The sequence below is a fragment of the Mya arenaria genome, chromosome 1, assembly GCF_026914265.1.
Source record: "Mya arenaria isolate MELC-2E11 chromosome 1, ASM2691426v1".
NCBI lineage: Eukaryota > Metazoa > Mollusca > Bivalvia > Myida > Myidae > Mya > Mya arenaria.
In genome coordinates, this window is record NC_069122.1 from 36,397,540 (window position 1) to 36,420,457 (window position 22,918).

General features: G+C 36.8%; 1 protein-coding gene across 1 annotated transcript in view; it reads left to right on the top strand.

The window, feature by feature from the left end:
• Positions 1-983: 983 nt before the first annotated feature.
• LOC128234225 (5'-AMP-activated protein kinase subunit gamma-1-like) overlaps positions 984-22,918 on the top strand; it is a 221,045-nt gene continuing 199,110 nt past the window's right edge. Inside the window, exon 1 of the mRNA XM_052948381.1 lies at positions 984-1,119. Coding sequence (XP_052804341.1) covers positions 1,024-1,119 — 96 coding nt within the window. The 5' untranslated portion in view covers positions 984-1,023. The remainder of the gene's footprint in view (positions 1,120-22,918) is intronic.

Here is a 22,918-nt window from a genome sequence, read left to right on the forward strand (position 1 = left end):
TCAGTAGCAGCTGTTTTTTGAAGTGATTGCAATTTAAAGGCACTTTCTTACATATTTCATGTTAGCAACATAATGATTATTTTTCTAAATTGCATAATGCAGGTCCAATTTCGTTATTTTATTCCTTTGTTTTAACAAACACTGTATAAATAACAATTCTTTCATTGATAATTTTTATAATATGCTTTCCGGTGGTTTAAAGACTTTCATCAGTGAAATAGTTTCAAACAGTGAAAATAACAGTCTGATATTTTTCACTGTTTTGAAACTTTAGCCAGTTCTTTGCAAGTGCAAAACAAAAATCAGTGCACTCAGTTTTGGACCACAATTTCAATCACGTCATTGATTCTATGTTTGAAAAAAAAATACAATTAGCCTTCATTTTATATCCTTTTGAGGCACAATGTAAATTTTGGTACTCGCTTTGTAAAATACATTATGACCTGACATTGAAACAAACAATTATTCCGTATATCCTTATAACACACATTTCTTCACACAGCACACAAAAATAAGGTCTTCAATGTCAGGCCATAAACTTGGTGATAAAGTCCCTTTAAGCATTTCATTAGGGAAAGTTTTTTTTCATTTCAAAGAGTTGTCAAAGACCTTGTAGGTTAAGTTAAGTCACCTGTACAGAGATAATATTTCAATTATCATATATGTTTATCATTAATACATCATAAATCTAGTTCACAGTTTACCATGATAGTGATGCACCAGGTTCATGATTTAAGAAAGTCCTCGTCATGGTATATTCCTTCTTATAACAAAGGGATTTTAATATCATCATAATTCAATGCAAAAATAATTAACTTTTTAAAATTTGCATAAATAAGGGATTAAGGTTTGGAAACATATGTGCGAAGTAGAACACACAGTTTTATAAAGTTACAGCTAGAGTGTGCTACAGAGTGGAATCTGAAGAGTGTGTATTTGAAGCAAGTTCATTTTTGAGTGCAGTGGAGATTAGTTTGTTAATCTTTAATAAAAGGTGTGTGTTTTATTTGGATTACAATCGCCATGGGAACACGAATGGAAATTCCGGACGACATCACAAGTCCGTCAAAAGCCTTGCAGATGAGACAGAAGCTGAAAATAAAGATACCCAGCCCTAAGGTAAGCTGTTTGTCCATTTATTTGCAATAGTTGACATTGATGTTGATCCGTGTTATGATGCCTTAGAGAAGAGAGTCCTTTGGGTAAACCACAGAAAAGCACTACATATTTGAGCATTGACCTGCTTTTAAAAGCACATTTTTAAAAAGTTTGCCTACTGAAATAAAGCATGCAGCCAGAATCTCTTTTCAAAACGTTGTGATTTTAACCTTTTATTTAAGATCGAGATTTTCTACGCAATGCAACATTCAAAAAAGCGCTCTCCACCAAGCAGCCAAGATCTTGCCAAGGGGAATAACAAAGAGCTTTCTTGAAACCATTGCATGTTGCATAGAAATCTCTTACAGGGTGCTTTAGAGAAAATTGCTCAAGCAACTGCCCCAAATGATTGTTTATATCAAAAACAGCAATTTTTATGGCGTTGACTTCTGAATTTTTTTTCTTCCAATTCAACTCGAGACCTTTATTTAATGAAAGTGATGCTCCAGATGTTGATCCCAGGCAAAAATGCATATGTGATTTGCTCTCTTGCGCTATCTAACATTAAGAACTATGCAGCAATTTTTTGTATAAAAGCACTTTTCAGCTAGCAGAGATAACATTCAAACTGCTGTGTGTAAAGCTCTGTTATTTAACATGGCCCTCGGCATCACATATGTCATCTTAACTTTCCAGGGGTCTACACAAACTATATTTCCAAGGGATCCTGAAGGGACACCACAAGTTGAAATTACCGTAAATGACTGGGTATAAGACGATAGGGGGTATAAGACGCAGGCAAAAAAATATGTGAAAAATCCGAGAAAAAAACTTTAAATCTATGTTTTTGGTTAAAAGACGCATAGAAAAAATGTCAAAATCGTCCGGCATTTTCAGCCACCATGTTTGTTGACAGTGACAAAAAAAAAAAATTCGTGAAAATGGCGATGGTTATCTTTAAAACCATACAACCATACTGTCGAGAATGAAAAGTTATGTTATGCAAAAAATATTTTGACAGTGCCCAACTTTGCTTTTTTATATGTAAGTTTGATTATTGTTTAATTCAATTTATTATTCAAAATAATATTGAATACCGTAATTCACAAGAGTTCGGACACCATAAATTATTTTTTTTTTCGCTCTCCGAATACATAGAAAATTTTGCATTTTATTTACATGTTTGTTTAACCTGCCTTTTTTCTTCATGTTTGCTTTTTACCACTTATTAATTTATCCGTAGTAATCAATGGTCATAAACTTATTTATTACGCCTATAAGTGTAAATCCTTCATGAAGTTAATTAAAACACCATTTTATACATGCACTGAACTGAATAAACACATTCTATCGGCTTTAGATCAAAGAGTCACACTGTGTGACGTCACATAACTTACAGTTATACCCACGAGGATCTCGTGGAGAGCATGGACATTGCTATGCAGGATTAATGTATAACTGTACGATTATTGCTTCATATAGTCTATAAGTGTGGTACAAGTTTAAAAGCTTATTGGCAGATCGTTTTACAAACATGCCATGTCGATGTTTTCTTAATCCCTTGATTGCCCTTGTTGTTTGTTTAATCCTCAAATAAATATATCACACTTCCTTTTCAACAGGCAATAAATCGTTTAGGATGGGTAGTAACTAATTAAATTGTCTCAGTGGTGTATACGGTTAGGTAATCTAGCCAGGCATTGTAAAGATAAAAATCAATAATCTTCGTCTGTGAAACTTGGTAACTATGAAAGTTATGATTGATGTCCTTTGGGTGCCCGAAAATTAGGTACGCAAAATAAATTATTTGGGGAAATAATTATGGGTGTCCAAATATTTAGTGTCCGAACTCTTAGGTGAATTACGGTAACTTTAATCGAAAAATATTTTTGTTGAAATTATAAACGTCTTACGATATACCGTATCCCGATCTTCAACTGCCGTTTTAACCCGTATATACTCGATCAATATGACGCAAGTAACATCCCTTTCTACATAAATCTAAACAAACTCTCGGCTTGAAATTGACCTCAGAAAAAAAGTTCAAAAAATTGTTACTGGGTATTATACGCAGGCATTTTTTTGCATCAAAATCTGAGGGAAAAAAGTGCGTCTAATACCCAGTCATTTACGGTAACTGTCCCAGACAATTTGTCAATTTATCATGTCAGTTGCTTTGAAATTGTATGTGTTAGTAGGGACTTTTATGGCTGTTTTACAAGAACTTTACATGTCATATTTTGGACCTTAGCGATCACCCTTGATTTTTCTGGTCTGATTTTCATGATGAGTACGCAGCCTTCAAAGTGTCAAATATGCCTTAATCTCCCCCTGGAGTCTGCATTGTAAGAGTTGATATAACATGTTTTAAGTTCTACTGTTTTCAAAAATTTGAAGGGCTGTGATTGCCTTTTGTGCCTTTGTTGTTGTCATCGATGTTGTTGTGACAAAAACATTGCTATAACTCAGACCATTGAAAAATGCAACATAAACTTTCTGAACATGTTGCCAGAAACAATTGGAAAATGCATAAGGCCATACCTCTGGTTTTAATAATTATTGAGTTATTTCCCTTGTTTGACTGAATGAAACATTCGCTCCGGTAACCTTCGCTCAAAGGCACAATTGTTAATTTCGGTTTCCAGCCTGTTCTTGCCTTAACATCCAGTGTTTTTTATCTGACAAAATTTGGCCTGTCAAAGGCAAATTTTGGAAAGTATGCCAAATTATACATGTACCGCACAATGTTATTTTAAAATCAAATACATCCACCCTTTTAAATAAAAAAAAAATATTTTGTGGAACTGGTTTTTTTCTGTGGCAGTGCAGAGATAAACAAGCAAAAAATAAATAAAATTCAAATAAAGATACTGTTTTTCCCTCTGGTGAATTGCTAGTTGAAATTATGTTGGATTTTTTGTTAGTATTTATGATGAAATATTATCTTGTATATTTGTGAGTGCTTCTTTGTTCCAAAAAAATATTAATTGTAATTTATGTAAATTTAAGCGGAAATGAGTTTAACAAGTTTTAGTGTAATGTATTCTTAACGATGAACGAACCCCTCACTATATACTTCTACAGACATGCAATACGATTTCATCAAACATTACATAACATGTTGGTTTAAAGTAAACTATTGAAGGACCGCTATTTGTCTTCAGCTAGTATAGGTTGCTTCCCTTTAAATATTAGACTGTTCTGATCTTGGAGGTAAAGAAGTCCACCATTCTGTGTGTGACCTAAGATGTCATTAGTTTCACCATGGGGTTGTTTTCATGGTCTTAAATGGGCACAATATAGGTTGATGTCAAAATTTATTATTTTTTAATTTTGAAGCATTTTTATGTTCAACTCATTTGATTCAATGATCACAACAAAATAAGGTATATGATTTGTGTGATATTAGTGATATTTTGGCTCTTTTTTAACTGGGGAAATTTGTCAGGTAATTTTTAATTGAAAAGAAAAACATTTAAGAGGATAATATATTCCTAACTGTACAACAATCATATGCATTTTGGTTTGATTTGATCATCAAAGTCAAATGAGAGAAATGAGTCTCACATTGGCATTTCCAAGTTTGTTGATGTCTGTGTTGGCATTTCCAAGCTTGTTGATGTCTGTGTTGGCATTTCCATGCTTGTTGATGTCTGTGTTGGCTTTTCCAAGCTTGTTGATGTCTGTGTTGGCATTTCCAAGCTTGTTGGTGTCTGTGTTGGCATTTCCAAGCTTGCTGATGTCTGTGTTGGCATTTCCAAGCTAATTGATGTCTGTGTTGGCATTTCCAAGCTTGTTGATGTCTGTGTTGGCATTTCCAAGCATGTTGATGTCTGTGTTGGCTTCTGTGTTGGCATTTCCAAGTTTGTTGATGTCTGTGTTGGCAGTTGGCATTTCCAAGTGTGTGCCGGTGTTGGCATTTCCACTTGAACTGATGCATATGTTATAATATCCCAGTGTGTTGATGCATATTTTGGCATTTTCAAGTATACTGAGGCCTTTGTTTCCAAGTGTGTTGATATCTGTGTTGGCATTTCCACTTGAACTGATGCATATGTTGGCATTTCCAAGTATACTTAAGCCTGTGTTGGCATTTCCAAGTAAACTGAGGCCTGTGTTAGCATTTCCTAGTATACTGAGGCCTGTGTTAGCATTTCTAAGTATACTGAGGCCTGTGTTGGCATTTCCAAGTACACTGAGGCCTGTGTTGGCATTTTAAGTGTACTGCGACCTATGTTGGCATTTTTAAGTGTACTGCCTCTGTTGGCATTTTAAAGTGTACTGAGGCCTATGTTGGCATTTTCAAGTGTACTCTCAGGCCTATGTTGGCATTTTCAAGTGTACTTAGGCCTGTGTGAATGTTTCCAAGTGCACTGAGACCTATGTTGATGTTTTTAATTGTATCAAGGCCTAAATACTGGCAGTTCCTGAATTGAGGCCTATGCTATTATCTTCTAATCTTTACCAAATTTAGTGTTTAGTGTTTATAGGCATTAAAAATGACTAAATATGATCAGTTACAAGCTATTTATTAACTGCAGGTCTTTATGAGTTATGGTTCTTGAAATACTTATTTTGCCTTTTGTTTCAAAGCTTCACCAACACGGACTCTTAAGATCACAAAACTTGGGCATAGCATCAAGTCTGATTTGTGTAGAAAAGGAAGGGGTATTCGGTACTCAGGGGGGGGGGGTTGATGTGTGTGTTTGGGAGTAGGGCTGTTACAACCCTAAGTTTACAAGTCACTCTTTACAGGAAAAAAGTGAAGATCATTTGACTTTGTAAATTGACCCAAATTGATCAGCATGATAAAATCAAGACAGATTTGGTAACAATCTAATGGAATATCTAATTGAACAGAACAGTCACATAAAAACAGAAGAGCAAATGATTAACTAGAATATTCTCTGAAACAAATAAGCCCATATAAACCCATATAAAAAGCCATTTGTAAAACAATGATCCAGTCCTTGATCAGCTGAACATGGGTTATATGTCTGTATGATCATCTGTAATGGTAGGTCCCAGTGACTTTCCAATTGGTCATGATACTGTCCCTAGCAATGTTTATAGATTTTGCAATTTACCGAGCAAGGAAACAATTGTATCACAATTGTGCTGTTAATGCTTAAATGTGCATGGAGTAATTCTAGATAGCTTGGAACATCTGATGAGAAGGCTAACAAAAGTGTATTTATTGATCTTTTTTGAATGATTATCACGTGTTATTACTAGTAATCTGTCTGTCATAAACATGAGGACTTTGTCAAGGTTGCTTTGATGGGATATAAACAAACTCCTTGTCATCAAATGTTATCTCATAGGATTTGTGTATGAGTTCTTGAATGGGAAAAGTATGTGTAAAGTTATAATGTACTATACTCAGATATTCAGAACTAACGTAGTGTAAAAGCCTGTTTTACCCAATGTTCATTAAGGAGGGATTTTCTATTCCGTTTTCTGATGTCTTCATTCTCCAAGAAAAAGTTTCTGTATCATTAGTGGCTTTTAGTGATGTTTTATTTTTAAGTGAAGTCCTGGAATCATGTTGGAAATTATATGGAAAGTGTTTATTTTGGAGGTGAAAGTTTATACATATTGCTTTGAAACAATTTTATTAAAATATCAAATTGTAGAATTTAAAAAAAAATGATAGCAAGATCTGAAATGAGAATGCTTTGTATGAAGAAGTTTTCAAAATGATTACTCAAAGTTAATCAGAATTTTACATTTTATATAACAGATTAGAAATGAACTTGTATAGCAGATTACAACTGACCTTATATTGATTGGGATACATAATGAGTAATTTCTTAACTAAGATTTAATTTAATTAATGCACTTGTGCATCAAGATTAAGAGATGAATAAGCTATATTTTTTAATAGCAAGCACGAGTAAATATTGGTTGGGATATGTATTGGGTAATGTCTTAACTTAGATTTAATTTAATTAATACCATATGAGATATCAATACTTGCTGTATTTTTTTTTGTCACAGCAAGCATGCATAATATGAAATGTTCTAAAATTCATTGGTAGAGTTACGTAGTAAAACAGCATTCGGAGCTCCTCGGCCATTTTATCAAAAACAACCTCGGATGTATTTGGACGGTTTACATACTCAAAAAGTGGTACATTTAAGTCCGCTGCAAGTAGATCGCGTAGTAATTTTATTTAGCATTTAAACTTTGTGACTTAACTCTTGGAATATTTAATTATGTTTACAATAATACAATTCAATGGCAATCAGTTTAAACTTAGATTAATAAATACAACTCTAAAACACTACATTTAATTAATGATATAATTCAAAATTTTACGAACTATTTCTACTGATGTACTTGCATACATCCGAGGTTGTTTTTGAAAATATGGCCGAGGAGTTCCGAATGAGTAAAACAGATTAAAAACTAAAAACAACATGACTGTTGTTATGTTGAGAGTAGATAGCTAAAATGCTAAAGCTGCCAGGAGGTTTGGAATGATAACTCTTTATTGGCAATGACATTTATATAACACAAATGGTTAAAGAACCCCTGATTGACCAAGGCATCTCCTGACTGGATAAGAAATGAAGGCAAAGAGACTAAAACAACCCCAGACTCACCAAGAGGCTTAAACAACTCCTGACTGACTAAGAGACTAAAGCAACCCCAGACTGACTAAGAGACTAAAGCAACCCCAGACTGACTAAGATACTAAAGCAACCCCAGACTGACTAAGATACTAAAGCAACCCCAGACTGACTAAGATACTAAAGCAACCCCAGACTGACTAAGAGACTAAAGCAACCCCAGACTGACTAAGATGCTAAAGCAACCTCAGACTGACTAAGATACTAAAGCAACCCCAGACTGACTAAGAGACTAAAGCAACCCCTGACTGACTAAGAGACTAAAGCAACCCTAGACTGACTAAGAGACTAAAGCAACCCCAGACTGACTAAGAGACTAAAGCAACCCCAGACTGACTAAGAGACTAAAGCAACCCATGACTGATTAAGATACTAAAGCAACCCCAGACTGACTAAGAGACTAAAGCAACCCCAGACTGACTAAGAGACTAAAGCAACCCCAGACTGACTAAGAGACTAAAGCAACCCCAGACTGACTAAGAGACTAAAGCAACCCTAGACTGATTAAGATACTAAAGCAACCCCTGACTGACTAAGAGACTAAAGCAACCCCAGACTGACTAAGAGACTAAAGCAACCCTAGACTGATTAAGATACTAAAGCAACCCCAGACTGACTAAGATACTAAAGCAACCCCAGACTGACTAAGAGACTAAAGCAACCCCTGACTGACTAAGAGACTAAAGCAACCCCTGACTGACTAAGAGACTAAAGCAACCCCAGACTGACTAAGAGACTAAAGCAACCCTAGACTGATTAAGATACTAAAGCAACCCCAGACTGACTAAGAGACTAAAGCAACCCTAGACTGATTAAGATACTAAAGCAACCCCAGACTGACTAAGAGACTAAAGCAACCCTAGACTGATTAAGATACTAAAGCAACCCCAGACTGACTAAGAGACTAAAGCAACCCTAGACTGATTAAGATACTAAAGCAACCCCAGACTGACTAAGAGACTAAAGCAACCCCAGACTGACTAAGAGACTAAAGCAACCCCTGACTGACCAAGGCTTCTCCTGACTGGATAAGAAATGAAGGCAAAGAGACTTAAACAACCCTAGACTGACTAAGAGACTAAAGCAACCCCTGACTGACTAAGAGACTAAAGCAACCCCTGACTGACTAAGAGCCTAAAGCAACCCCTGACTGACCAAGAGGCTAAAGCAAACCCTGACTGGCCAAGAGACTAAAGCAACCCCTGACAGACCAAGAGGCTAAAGCAACCCCTGACTGGCCAAGGGACTAAAGCAACCCCTGAATGGCCAAAAGGCTCAAGCAACCCCTGACTGAACAAGAGGCTAAAGCAACCCCTGACTGGCCAAGAGGCTAAAGCAACCCCAGACTGACAAAGACACTTAGGCAACTCCTGACTGGGCAAGAGACTGAAGCAAACCCTTGACTGACAAAGAGGCTTAAGAAACCCCTGACTGGACAAGAGGTTAAACCAATCCCTGACTAAAAAGAGGCTAAAGCAACCCATGACTGACCAAGCCACTAAAGCATCATCTTACTGACTATGAGGCAATGCCTATGTAGTCATTTCAAAGTGCACTGAGGCCTATGGAGCCATTTAAAAATGCTCTGAGGCCTATGTTGACATTTTCAAGTGTCCTGATGCCTATGTATTCAAGTTCAAGAGTGCGAAGTTATATGTTGGCATTTCCAAGTGTATTGAGGCATTATTATGGCATTTCCAAGTGTACTGAGGCCCTATGTTGACATTTCCAAATGTAGTGAGGCCTATGTTGGCATTTCTAAGTGTATTGATGCCTATGTTGACTTTTCCAAGTTTTCTGAGGCCTATGTTGGCATTTCCAGATAAATAAGGCAAATGCTGACATTTCCAAGTGTTCTGAGGCCTCTTTTGACATTTCCATGTGTACTGAGGCCTATGTTGGCATTTCCAAGTGTATTGAGTCCTATGTTGACATTTCCAAGTGTATTGAGGCCCTATGTTGACATTTCCAAGTGTACTGAGGCCTCTTTTGACATTTCCAAGTGCACTGAGGCCATATGTTGACATTTCCATGTGAACTGAGGCCCTATGTTGACATTTCCATGTGTACTGAGGCCCTATGTTGACATTTCCATGTGTACTGAGGCCCTGTATTGACATTTCCATGTGTACTGAGGCCCTATGTTGACATTTCCATGCGTACTGAGGCCCTATGTTGACATTTCCATGTGTACTGAGGCCCTATGTTGACATTTCCAAGTGTACTTAGGTCTATGTTTACATTTCCATGTGTACTGAGGCCCTATGTTGACATTTCCAAGTGTTCTGAGGCCCTATGTTGGCATTTCCAAGTGTTCTGAGGCCCTATGTTGACATTTCCAAGTTTTCTGAGGCCCTATGTTGACATTTCCAAGTTTTCTGAGGCCCTATGTTGACATTTCCAAGTGTTCTGAGGCCCTATGTTGACATTTCCAAGTGTACTGAGGCCTATGTTGACATTCCCAAGTGTACTGAGGCCCTTTGTTGACATTTTCTAGTAAACTGAGGCCCTATGTTGACATTTCCAAGTTTTCTGAGGCCCTATGTTGACATTTCCAAGTGTACTAAGACCTGTTTTGACATTCCCAAGTGTACTGAGGCCCTATGATGACATTTCCATGTGTACTGAGGCACTTTGTTGACATTTTCATGTGTACTGAGGCCCTTTGTTGGCATTTCCAAGTGTTGTGAGGCCCTATGGTGACATTTCCAAGTGTACTGAGGCCTATGTTGACATTTCCAATTGTACTGAGGCCCTATGGTGACATTTCCAAGTTTTCTGAGGCCCTATGTTGGCATTTCCAAGTGTTCTGAGGCCCTTTGGTGACATTTCCAAGTTTTCTGAGGCCCTATGTTGACATTTCCAAGTTTTCTGAGGCCCTATGTTGACATTTCCAAGTTTTCTGAGGCCCTATGTTGACATTTCCAAGTGTACTGAGGCCCTATGTTGACATTTCCAAGTGTACTGAGGCCCTATGTTGACATTTCCAAGTTTTCTGAGGCCCTATGTTGGCATTTCCATGTGTTCTGAGGCCCTATGGTGACATTTCCAAGTTTTCTGAGGCTCTATGTTGACATTTCCAAGTTTTCTGAGGCCCTATGATGACATTTCCTAGTTTTCTGAGGCCCTATGTTGACATTTCCAAGTGTACTGAGGCCCTTTGTTGACATTTTCTAGTGTACTGAGGCTCTGTTGACATTTCCAAGTTTTCTGTGGCCCTATGTTGGCATTTCCAAGTGTTCTGATGCCCTATGTTGACATTTCCAAGTTTTCTGAGGCCCTATGTTGACATATACAAGTGAACTGAGGCCCTTTGTTGACATTTTCTAGTGTACTGAGGCTCTGTTGACATTTCCAAGTTTTCTGAGGCCCTATGTTGGCATTTCCAAGTGTTCTGAGGCCCTATGTTGACATTTCAAAGATTTCTGAGGCCCTATGTTGACATATACAAGTGCACTGAGACCCTTGTTAGCATTTCAAAGTAAGCTGAGGCTTATCCTGGCATTTTCAACTGTCCTGAAGCCTATGGTGTCATTTCCAAGTGTATTGAGGCACTTCTTGGAGTTTTGAGGCTTGACCCTTGGAAATGACACTGAACCCAGTTTCTTTTCATCTTGCATGTTGCAAGGTTGGCATGTTTTAATCTCACCATCTGTCAAGTGCATGTTTTACAAATGCACATAGCGAATTGGCGGTTGTCTTATGGATATTACTGTGTCATTCTTAGTATGATTTTGAAACCTTCTGGCACAGTTGTCAGGCACAAAATGGTGATATGTCACTTGTAAGATTTTATTCATGGTAAGAAATAGAACAAATTTTAAAGCAAACAGTATAGACCCTAAGTTTTATCGCTATGTGAATGACTTGGAGGTTTTTCCAATTTTTTTTACTGCCATCTTCAAATGTAAGAATTGTTTTGTGGGTGAAAAAAGCATTGTGTAAGAAGCTACGATCCAATAAAATTTCTTCTTCCTGTTAATTTCCCTCGGTAGCTTTATAAAATGAGTTTGCTCTTGTATTATTAAATTAATTCAAAATCTTGTAGAGTTCAAATACAGTTTAAAAGGAGAATTATATCTTGTCTTACATTTATCTGTTGCCTGCATAGCTCTGCAGACAGATTTGTCATCTGTGTAGTCAGGAGTGTAGCTAGACATACAACAGTACATCTGGGCGGGTAAATCATCACTTGTTCCACAAATGGCAAGTGTAAAATAGTGAAATAAAAAATATCAATCGAAGGCTAAGGGAATATCTGGTTAATGTTTATGGCAATTTCACTGAATGCATGCTGGCACTCAGAATCTACGGAAGTCTGTTAAAGATAACAATATTTTAATGGCATTGTTGTTAATTTTAAAAGGTGAAATATTTTATGATATGCTCATATCTTTGCATAAAAAACAAGAGTTGTCTTTACTGTTGTTAAAAATACTGCAGATCACAAGTGTATCCATTTAATATCCAGACGAGAAAATAAATTTTAGTTAACAGCGATCATGGTAATTACATTGGTAACTTTAACAAACTTCTGAGCAATTGACCCATTGTGTCAAGGTCATAGAATTGTAACAATTTGGCCTTAAATATAAGCATAAAAGATTATTTTTTTCTAATGTTTACCAAATTTATTAACAATGTTTATACATATAAAAAATATCAAAATGGGATCAATTTCCAGCTATATTACTTACTGCAGTAATTTAAAAGTTATCGTTCTTAAATTACCTTTTTGGCCATGATCAACCTCTCTTATTTCAGCATTAATTGAATTTTGCATATAGCCTTTGTTTAGCATTTCAGTATTAAATCGGGAGACAGTAAATGCTTCTATTGTTGCTAAAAGAATGCTTAAAGCTGCACTCTCACAGATTTACCATTTTTACAACTTTTTTATTTTTTGTCTTGGAAAGAGCAAATTTTTGCATAAATATCTGCAAACCAATGATATAAGGTTGCTGACAAAAAATCAGATTGTAGATTTTCATATTTCCGTTCTAAAAAATTACTGTGAAATCATTAATGTTCGTGGGCATGAAATTTCGTGGTTTGCTGAAAAAAAAACAATTTCGTGGGTACTTGAATTCGTGGATTTTCATTTTGAAAAAAAAAAAAAATCGAAGATGCGATCGTCCTAGATCGTCTGCATAATATCCACGCGCTGGCCCGTGATTTCCGTCTTCTATGTCACTCGGTTTATGACACTCGCTAATGTGGTACGACATGCCAATTAATGCATATACCCATGTCACTTATCGATTTAATTGGGAATAAAGGTAATAAAAGAAGATGTACCCTGATCATAAATACAGATAGGGGAAGCCATTGAATGCCAATTTAGAATTTTGCAAACTGTGAAAACACCAAAAAGGTGCGTATATTGTCACGTTCGGTGCTTAGTAACCTTCAATATACTAGTAATCGATTAATTATTTTATTAAATAAAAAAATCGAGTATGGACACTCAACACGCACATCTTGCAAACTTGGAGATTTTCATTAACAGCACACATTTAAACACGTGCTTATAACTGTAATTTGCTGCATAAAACACATTTAATTGATTTGGTTGATTATTTGTTAAAGGCAGTTATAATATATTAACAGAATAATGATCGTAAGTTATACAGTGAAACAGGTTTTAACATTGTATACTACGACCTCTGTAAAGAATATACTAGAGTATGTACGTAACAAGGCAATTGAAAAAGTGAATAAAGGGTTTATATTTCGTGGGATCTTGAATTCATGGATCACCCAACCCACGAAAACCACGAACATTAATGCCCCACGAACATTAATGATTTCACAGTATGTATATATGGCTTAAACCTTTACTAACGGTTTAAGAAAAATGCTTAAAATATCATTTTTTGAACTTAAATATAAAAATCTGCATTCTATTTTTTGTCAGCAGTCTTATATAACTGGTTTCCATGAATTTTTGCAAAAAATGGCACGTTCCAAGACAAAAAATAAAAAAGTTGTCAAAACGTTCAATATGTGAGAGTGCAGCTTTAAATGCTATTATAGTTTAAACAGAAATGAGTTTAACAAGTTTTAGTGTAATGTATTTTAAACTGAACAGAACCCTCACTATTTAGGTCTACAGATATGAACTATGATTTTATCAAATGGTAATTTGAAGGAACACTATTTGACTTCAGCAAATTGCCAGCCTAGCATAGGTTACTTCCCTTTAAAAATTAATCTGTAATGCTGTCAGTGGTCTAGTGGTAAAGGTGTTCACCATTTGACCAGGACTTCATAAGTTTGAGCCACACCAGGGGATGTTTTTATGGTCTTCACACCAGTACAGACCATTCAACAGTCAGTGGTCCAGTGGTATAGGTGTCTGCCTCTCACCCAAGAGGTCATGAGTTGAGCCACACCAGGGGATGTTTTCTTGGTGTCTCAAATGGACACCAAAACAGACCAAGCAAACAGACTTATTTTATAAAAGTATAAAATTCTTACTTATTTTAAAAAAAACTAGCAGATTGTAGCCGAGACATGCAAGTGTTTTTGTTCGAGCCGTTTATTGATCCCTAATTAGTTGAAGCATCTTGATTAAAACATATTTTATTTCATATCATATGATCAGTTATATATCAAAGATAGGAAGCTTAGTAGACTTCATCTGTTGCTTATAGATTTTATGATCCACGGAATATATGATATAGCTATAAAGGTTGTGATACAGATGGGAAGGTTGTCATATGACTCTCTATTCTGTCATCCTGAACAAAACTATAGGTCTCATTTCCTAGCATATAAAATACTAAGTACAATGTTATGTAAATAGAAGTGTGAATGTTGCTTGAATATTTACTGAGAACAAACCTCACCATTCTTGTGTTCACATCTATTTCTGCAAAATGCCTCCATCTTAAAGCTGCACTCTCACAGATTGAATGTTTTGACAACTTTTTAGCTCACCTTAGCTGTAGGCTGAGGGTAAGCTATTAGGTACGATGTTTGTCCTTTTTCCTTTGTCCATCGTCTGTCGTCCGTCCACACTTAGTTTGTTAACACTCTAGGGGTCACATTTTTGCCTCAATTGCCACTGAAACTTGGTCAGGATGTTTGTCCCAGTAATTACTCGGACGAGTTCGAATATGGGTCATTTGGGGTCAAAAACTAAGTCACAGAGCCCAAATATGGAAATACCTTGTTAACACTCTAAAAGTAACATTTTCAGCCCAAATTTCCTGGAAATTTGTCAGAAAGGTTGTTTCAATGATTGCTAGCTCAGGTTCGAATATGGGTCATCTGGGGTCAAAAACTAGGTCACAGAGCCCAAATATGGAAATACCTTGTTAACACTCTCGAGGTAACATTTTCAGCCCAAATATCCTTGAAATATGGGTCATCTGGGGTCAAAAACTAAGTCACAGAGCCCAAATATGGAAATACCTTGTTAACACTCTAAAAGTAACATTTTCAGCCCAAATTTCCTGGAAATTTTTCAGACAGGTTGTTTTGATGATTTTTTGCTAAAGTTCGAATATGGGTCATCTTGGGTCAAAAACCAGGTCACAGAGCTTAAATATGGAAATACCTTGTTAACACTGGAGAGGTAACATTTTCAGCCCAAATATCCTGGAAATTTGTCAGAAAGGTTGTTTTGATGATTTCTTGCTAAAGTTCGAATATGGGTCATCTGGGGTCAAAAACTAGGTCACAGCGCCCAAATATGGAAATACCTTGTAAACACTAGAGTTAACATTTTCAGCCCAAATATCCTGGAAATTTGTCAGAGAGGTTGTTTTGATGATTTCTAGATCAAGTTTGAATATGGAAAATCTGGGGTCAAAAACTAGGTCACAGAGCCCAAATATGGAAATACTTTGTTAACACTCTAGAGGTAAAATTTTCAGCCCAAATATCTTGGAAATTTGTCAAAAAGGTTGTTTCGATGATTTCTAGCTCAAGTTCAAATATGGGTCATCTGTGGTCAAAAACCAGGTCACAGAGCCCAAATATGGAAATACCTTGTTAACACTCTAGAGGTAACATTTTCAGCCCAAATATCCTGGAAATTTGTCAGAAAGGTTGTTTTGATGATTTCTAGCTCAAGTTCGAATATGGGTCATCTAGGATCAAAAACAAGGTCACAGAGCCCAAATATGGAAATACCTTATAAACACTCTAGAAGTAACATTTTCAGCCCAAATATCCTTGAAATTTGTCAGAAAAGTTGTTATACGATTTCTAGCTCAAGTTTAAATTTGAGTCATCTAGGGTCAAAAATAGGTCACAGAGCCCAAATATGGAAATACCTTGCTAACACTCTCGAGGTAACATTTTCAGCCCAAATATCTTGGAAATTTGTCAGAAAGGTTGTTTCGATGATTTCTAGCTTAAGTTTGAATATGGGTCATCTGGGGTCAAAAACTAGGTCACAGAGCCCAAATATGGAAATACCTTGTTAACACTTTAGAGGTAACATTTTCATACATCAGAGATGCCAAATCCCTGTTATCGCCCTGTTATCAACAAGTCTATAGCACAAAGTTTTACTGAGGTGAGCGATATAGGGCTGTCTTGTCCCTCTTGTTTATTTTTTGTCTTTGAACAAGCCATTTGTTTGCAAAAATCCATGGAAACAAGTGATATAAGACTGCTGACAAAAAAAACATTAAATCGCAGATTTTTAATCAGTTCAAAAATTAATGTCTTATGCAGTTTTCTTAAACCGTTAGCAACGGTTTAAGCCATAAAACATTAATTTTCGAACAGAAATATGCAAATCTGCTATATGATCTAATGTCAGCAATCTTTTATCATTGGTTGGCAGATATTTATGCAAAAATTTGCTCTTTCCAAGAAAAAAAATAAAATAGTTGTTAAAACGGTAAATCTGTGAGAGTGCAGCTTTAAAGATAAAGAGTGTAATATTATGAGGATGAGGCTGATTTAATTCAGTTTTATATCCGTCTTGTGCCAAATGTCTGGTTTCATTACAGCTTCAATTAGGTGATATCTGGAATAAAGTCTATTTTATATTTTGAGACTTCCGTTAAAGATAAGGTTTCAGCCACGTCCATTTTTGGAAAGAGTCATTAAGTAAAAGCATATATCTAAAGAACAGGTTTATAGTACTTTTTGAGAACAAATTTTAAACATTTTTGGATTATTAGAATTACCAAGGTATGTTTGAATAATAATAAATTGTAAAAATAACAATTTCCAAGTGTGCTGAACCTTAAAATAATGATTTCATATCCTATTCTGATGCTTTGTTGGCATTTTTAAGTGTACTTCGGCCTATGTTGGTATTTGAGGACTATGTTGGTATTTTCAAGTGCACTGAGGCCTATGTTGGTATTTGAGGCCTATGTTGGTATTTTCAAATGAACTGTTGACTATGTTGACATTTACAAGTGTATTTCAGCCTATGTTGGTATTTCAAAGTGCACTGAGGCCAACATTGGTATTTGATGCCTATGCTGGTATTTTCAAATGTACTGATGACTATGTTTTGAATTTTCAAGTGTACTGAGACCTATGTTGGCATTTTCAAGTGTACTTAGGCCTATGTTGGCATTTTCTAGTGAACTGAGGCCCATGTTGACATTTTCAAGTAAACTGAGGCCCATGTTGACATTTTCAAGTGTTCTTAGGCCTATGTTGGTATTTTCAAGTGTACTGAAGTTTATGTTGGCATTTCCAAATGTACTGAGGCACATGTTGACATTTTCAAGTGTACTTAAGCCTATTCTGGTATTTTCAAGTGTACTGAGGCCTATGTTGGCATTTCCAAGTATACTGAGGCCTATGTTGACATTTGCTAGTGTACTGAGGCCTATGTTGACATTTTCAAGTATCCTGAGGCACCTGTTGACATTTTTAAGTGTTATGAGGTATATGTTGGCATTTTCTAGTGTACTGAGGCCCATGTTGACATTTTCAAGTAAACTGAGTCCCATGTTAACATTTTCAAGAGAACTTAGGCCTATTTTGGTATTTTCAAGTATACTGAGGCACATGTTGGCATTTTCAAGTGTACTTAGGCCAATGTTGGTAATTACAAGTGCACTGAGTTCTATGCTGACATTTTCAAGTGTACTGAGGCCTATGTTGACATCTTGAAGTGCACTGAGGCCCATGGAGACATTTTCAAGTGTACTAAGGCCTATGTTGGGATTTTCAAGTCTACTGAGGCCTCTGTTGGCATTTCCAAGTGTACGTAGGCCCATGTTGGCATTTCCAAGTGTACTAAGGCCTATGTTGGCATTTTCAAGTATACTTAGGCCTATGTTGGTATTTTCAAGTGTATTTAGGCCTATGTTGGTATTTTCAAGTGTACTGAGGCCTATGTTGGCATTTTCAAGAGTACTAAGGCCTATGTTGGCATTTTCTAGTCTACTGAGGCTTATATTGACATTTTTAAGTGTACTGAGGCTTTTGTTGACATTTTCAAGTGAACTTAGGCCTATGTTGGCATTTTCAAGTGTACTGAGGCCTCTGTTGGCATTTCCAAGTGTACTGAGGCCTATATTGGCATTTTCAAGTGAACTGAGGCCTTTGTTGACATTTTCAAGTGTACTTAGGCCTCTGCCGGCATTTCTAAGTGTACTGAGACCTTTGTTGACATTTCCAAGTGTACTGAGGCCTATGTTGGCATTTTCTAGTGTACTGAGGCCTATGTTGACATTTCCAAGTTTTCTGAGGCCCATGTTGACATTTTCTATTGTACTGAGGCCTATGTTGACATTTTCAAGTGTACGGAGGCCTATGTTGGCATTTTAAGTGTACTGAGGCCTGTGTTAACATTTCCAAGTGTACCGAGGCCCATGTTGACATTTTCTAGTGTACTGAGGCCTATATTGACATTTTCAAGCGTACTGAGGCCTATGTTGTCATTTCCAAGTATACTGAGGCACAGGTTGACATTTTCAAGTGTACTTAGGCCTATGTTGACATTTTCAAGTGTTCTGAGGCCTATGTTGGCATTTTCTAGTGTACTGAGGCTTATGTTGGCATCTTCAAGTGTACTGAGGCCTATGTTGGCTTTCATGTATACTGAGGACTATATTGGCATTTCCAAATATACTGAGGCCCATGTTGACATTTTCTTGTGTACTAGAGGCCTATGTTGACATTTTCAAGTGTACTGAGGGCTCTGGTGACATTTTCATGTGTACTGAGGCCTAAAGTGGCATTTTCAAGTAAACTGAGGCACATGTTGGCATTTCAAGTGTACTTAGGCTGATGTTGGTATTTTCAAGTGCACTGAGGCCTATGCTGACATTTTCAAGTGTACTGAGGCCTATATTGACATTTTGAAGTGCACTGAGGCCTCTGTTGGCATTAGCAAGTGTACTAAAGCCTATGTTGGCATTTTCAAGTCTACTGAGGCCTCTGTTGGCATTTCCAAGTGTACTTAGGCCCATGTTGGCATTTCCAAGTGTACTAAGGCCTATTTTGGGATTTTCAAGTATACTGAGGCACATGTTGGCATTTCCAAGTGTACTAAGGCCTGTGTTGGCATTTTCACGTGTACTAAGGCCTATGTCGTCATTTTCAAGAGTACTGAGGCTTATGTTGGCATCTTCAAGTGTACTAAGGCCTATGTCGTCATTTTCAAGAGTACTGAGGCTTATGTTGGCATCTTCAAGTGTACTAAGGCCTATGTCGTCATTTTCAAGAGTACTGAGGCTTATGTTGGCATCTTCAAGTGTACTAAGGCCTATGTCGTCATTTTCAAGAGTACTGAGGCTTATGTTGGCATCTTCAAGTGTACTGAGGCTTATGTTGACATTTTTAAGTGTACCGAGGCTTATGTTGACATTTTCAAATGTAAGTTAACTGCCTATGCTGACATTTTCTAGTGTACTGAGGCCTATGTTGACATTTTGAAGTACACTGAGGCCCATGGGGACATTTACAAGTGTACTAAGGCCTATGTTGGCATTTTCAAGTGTACTGAGGCCTCTGTTGGCATTTCCAAGTGTACTTAGGCCCATGTTGGCATTTCCAAGTGTACTAAGGCCTGTGTTGGCATTTCCAAGTGTACTGAGGCCTATGTTGGCATTTCCAAGTGTACTTAGGCCCATGTTGGCATTTCCAAGTGTACTTAGGCCCATGTTGGCATTTCCAAGTGTACTAAGGCCTGTGTTGGCATTTTCAAGTATACTGAGGCACATGTTGACATTTTCAAGTGTACTTAGGCCTTTGTTGGTATTTTCAAGTGTACTAAGGCCTATGTCGTCATTTTCAAGAGTACTGAGGCTTATGTTGACATTTTTAAGTGTACCGAGGCCTATGTTGGCATTTTCTAGTGAACTGAGGCTTATGTTGACATTTTTAAGTGTACTGAGGCTTATGTTGACATTTTTAAGTATACTGAGGCACATGTTGACATTTTCAAGTGTACTTAGGCCTTTGTTGGTATTTTCAAGTGTACTAAGGCCTATGTCGTCATTTTCAAGAGTACTGAGGCTTATGTTGACATTTTCTAGTGTACTGAGGCTTATGTTGACATTTTTAAGTGTACCGAGGCTTATGTTGACATTTTCAAATGTAAGTTAACTGCCTATGCTGACATTTTCAAGTGTACTAAGGCCTATGTTGGCATTTTCAAGTGTACTGAGGCCTCTGTTGGCATTTCCAAGTGTACTTACGCCCATGTTGGCATTTCCAAGTGTACTAAGGCCTGTGTTGGCATTTTCAAGTGTACTGAGGCCTCTGTTGGCATTTCCAAGTGTACTTAGGCCCATGTTGGCATTTCCAAGTGTACTTAGGCCCATGTTGGCATTTCCAAGTGTACTAAGGCCTGTGTTGGCATTTTCAAGTATACTGAGGCACATGTTGACATTTTCAAGCGTACTTAGGCCTTTGTTGGTATTTTCAAGTGTACTGAGGCCTATGTTGGCTTTTCAAGAGTACTGAGGCTTATGTTGGCATCTTCAAGGGTATTGAAGCCTATGTTGGCATTTTCTAGTGTACTGAGGCTTATGTTGACATTTTTAAGTGTACTGAGGCTTATGTTGACATTTTCAAGTGTAAGTTAACTTAGGCCTATGTTGGCATTTTCAAGTGTACTGAGGCCTCTGTTGGCAATTCCAAGTGTACTGAGGCCTATTTTGGCATTACCAAGTGCACTTAGGCCTATTTTGAAAATTTCAAGAAAATTGAGGCCTATGATGGCATTTCAAATCACACTGAGGCCTATTTAAATATTGTTAATGTGCTGAGGTCTATGTTGACGTTTTCTAGTGCACTGAGGCCTATTTTGATGTATTCTAGTTGAGTGAAGCCTATCTTGATACTTTCTATTTCAGTGAGGCCTATGTTGACATTTCTAATGCACTGAGGCCTATCTTGACATTTCCAATGGCACTGAGGCCTATATTTACATTTTCTAGTGCACTGATGCAAATGTTGACATTTACTTTCATTCTGAGGTCCATGTTGACATATTTTAGGTCACTGAGGCCTATATTAGCATTTTCTAGTGTACCGAGGCCTATGTTGACATTTTCTAGTGTATTGAGGTGATAGGCCACTAAGAGTTGTAGCCATATTTGATTGTCAAAATTGACTGGCATGATAAAATCTATGACAGATTGGGTAGCAATCTGATGGAATATCTGCAAATGAACAATCTATCAATAAGAACTGAAAACAGTCACATAAAAACAAGAAAGAGCAACTGATCAACCAGTCTATTCTCTGAAACAAATAAGCCCATATAAAAAGCCATTTGTAAGACAATGATCCAGTCCTTGATCAGCTGAGCATCGGTTATTTGTCTGTATGATCATCTGAAATTGTAGGTCCCAGTGACTTTCCAATTGGTCTTAATATTGTCCCTAGCGATGTTTATAGATTCTGCAATTTACCGAGCAAGGAAACAATTGTATCACAAAAGTGCCATGAACGTTTAGAAGTGTGCATGGAGTAATTCTAGATATCTTGGAACATCTGATGAGAAGGCTAACAAAAGTGTATTTATTGATCTTTTCTGGGTGATTATCTCTTGTTATTGCTGTCATTCATAAAAATGATGGCTTCGTCAAGGGTGTTTTGATGGGATATAAACATAATCCTTTTTGTCATTAAATGTGTTTTCAGCTGGTTTTGCGTAAGGGTTGTTTAAATGCTTAAAAGATGTGTGATGTTGAAATAAACTTTTCCCAGAAAAATCAGAACTATTGTGGTGTTAAAAAGTTTTTCTCCAATTTTGTTCATTAAAGAGAGATTTATTTTTCCATTTTCTGATGTCTTCATTCTCCAAGAAAAAGTTTCAGTATCATTAGTGGCTTTTAGTGATGTTTTATTTATAAGTGAAAAGTCCTAGAATCATGTTGGAAATTATATGGAAAGTGTTTATTTTGGAGGTGAAAGTTTATACATATTGCTTTGAAACAATTTTATTAAAATAAAATAGCATGAATTGTAGAACTATGAAAAATGATAGCAAGATCTGAAATGAGAAATGCTTTGTATGTAGAGGTTATAAAAATGATAACTCAGAATTTTACATTTGATTAACATGTAGCAGATTACAACTGTACTTGTATTGATTGGAATACTTATTAAGTAAAAATCACTGATTGTCTCGTAATTAAAGATTTAGGTTAATTGATATACTTACTTGTGCCTTAGTGCCTCAAATATTTGGGAACAATAATACCTACGATATTTTTTGTCACAGCAAGCATGCATAACATGAAATGTTCTGAATTACAAAACTCGAAAATATGCCAGAAATTAGTAGCTAAGATGCTATTTTTGACTAGAGGTTTAGAGTGATAACTCCGTATTGGTAATGACACTGAGATTCCACTAAGACGATAGAAACTCCTGATTGACTAAGGGGTTCAGGCAACTCCTAACTGGCCAATACTCTGAGAATCTAAGGTAACCCCTGACTGGCCAAGTATCTAAGTCAACCCCAGACTGGCCAAGAGGCTTAGCCAACCCATGCCTGACTAAAATGCTAAGACAACACCTGACTGCACAAGAGGCTTAGTCAACCCCTGCTGGACTGAAAGATTAAGGCAACCCCTGTCTGACCAAGAGGCTAGGGCTGCACCTTACTAGCCAAGAGGGTAGAGAACACCATACCAGCAAATATAGGCTAAGGGGTTTCTTGACTGGCCAAGAGGCAAAGGAAGCCCTTTACTGACCAAAAGGCTATGGCAGTTCTGACTGGCCAAGAGACTAAGGC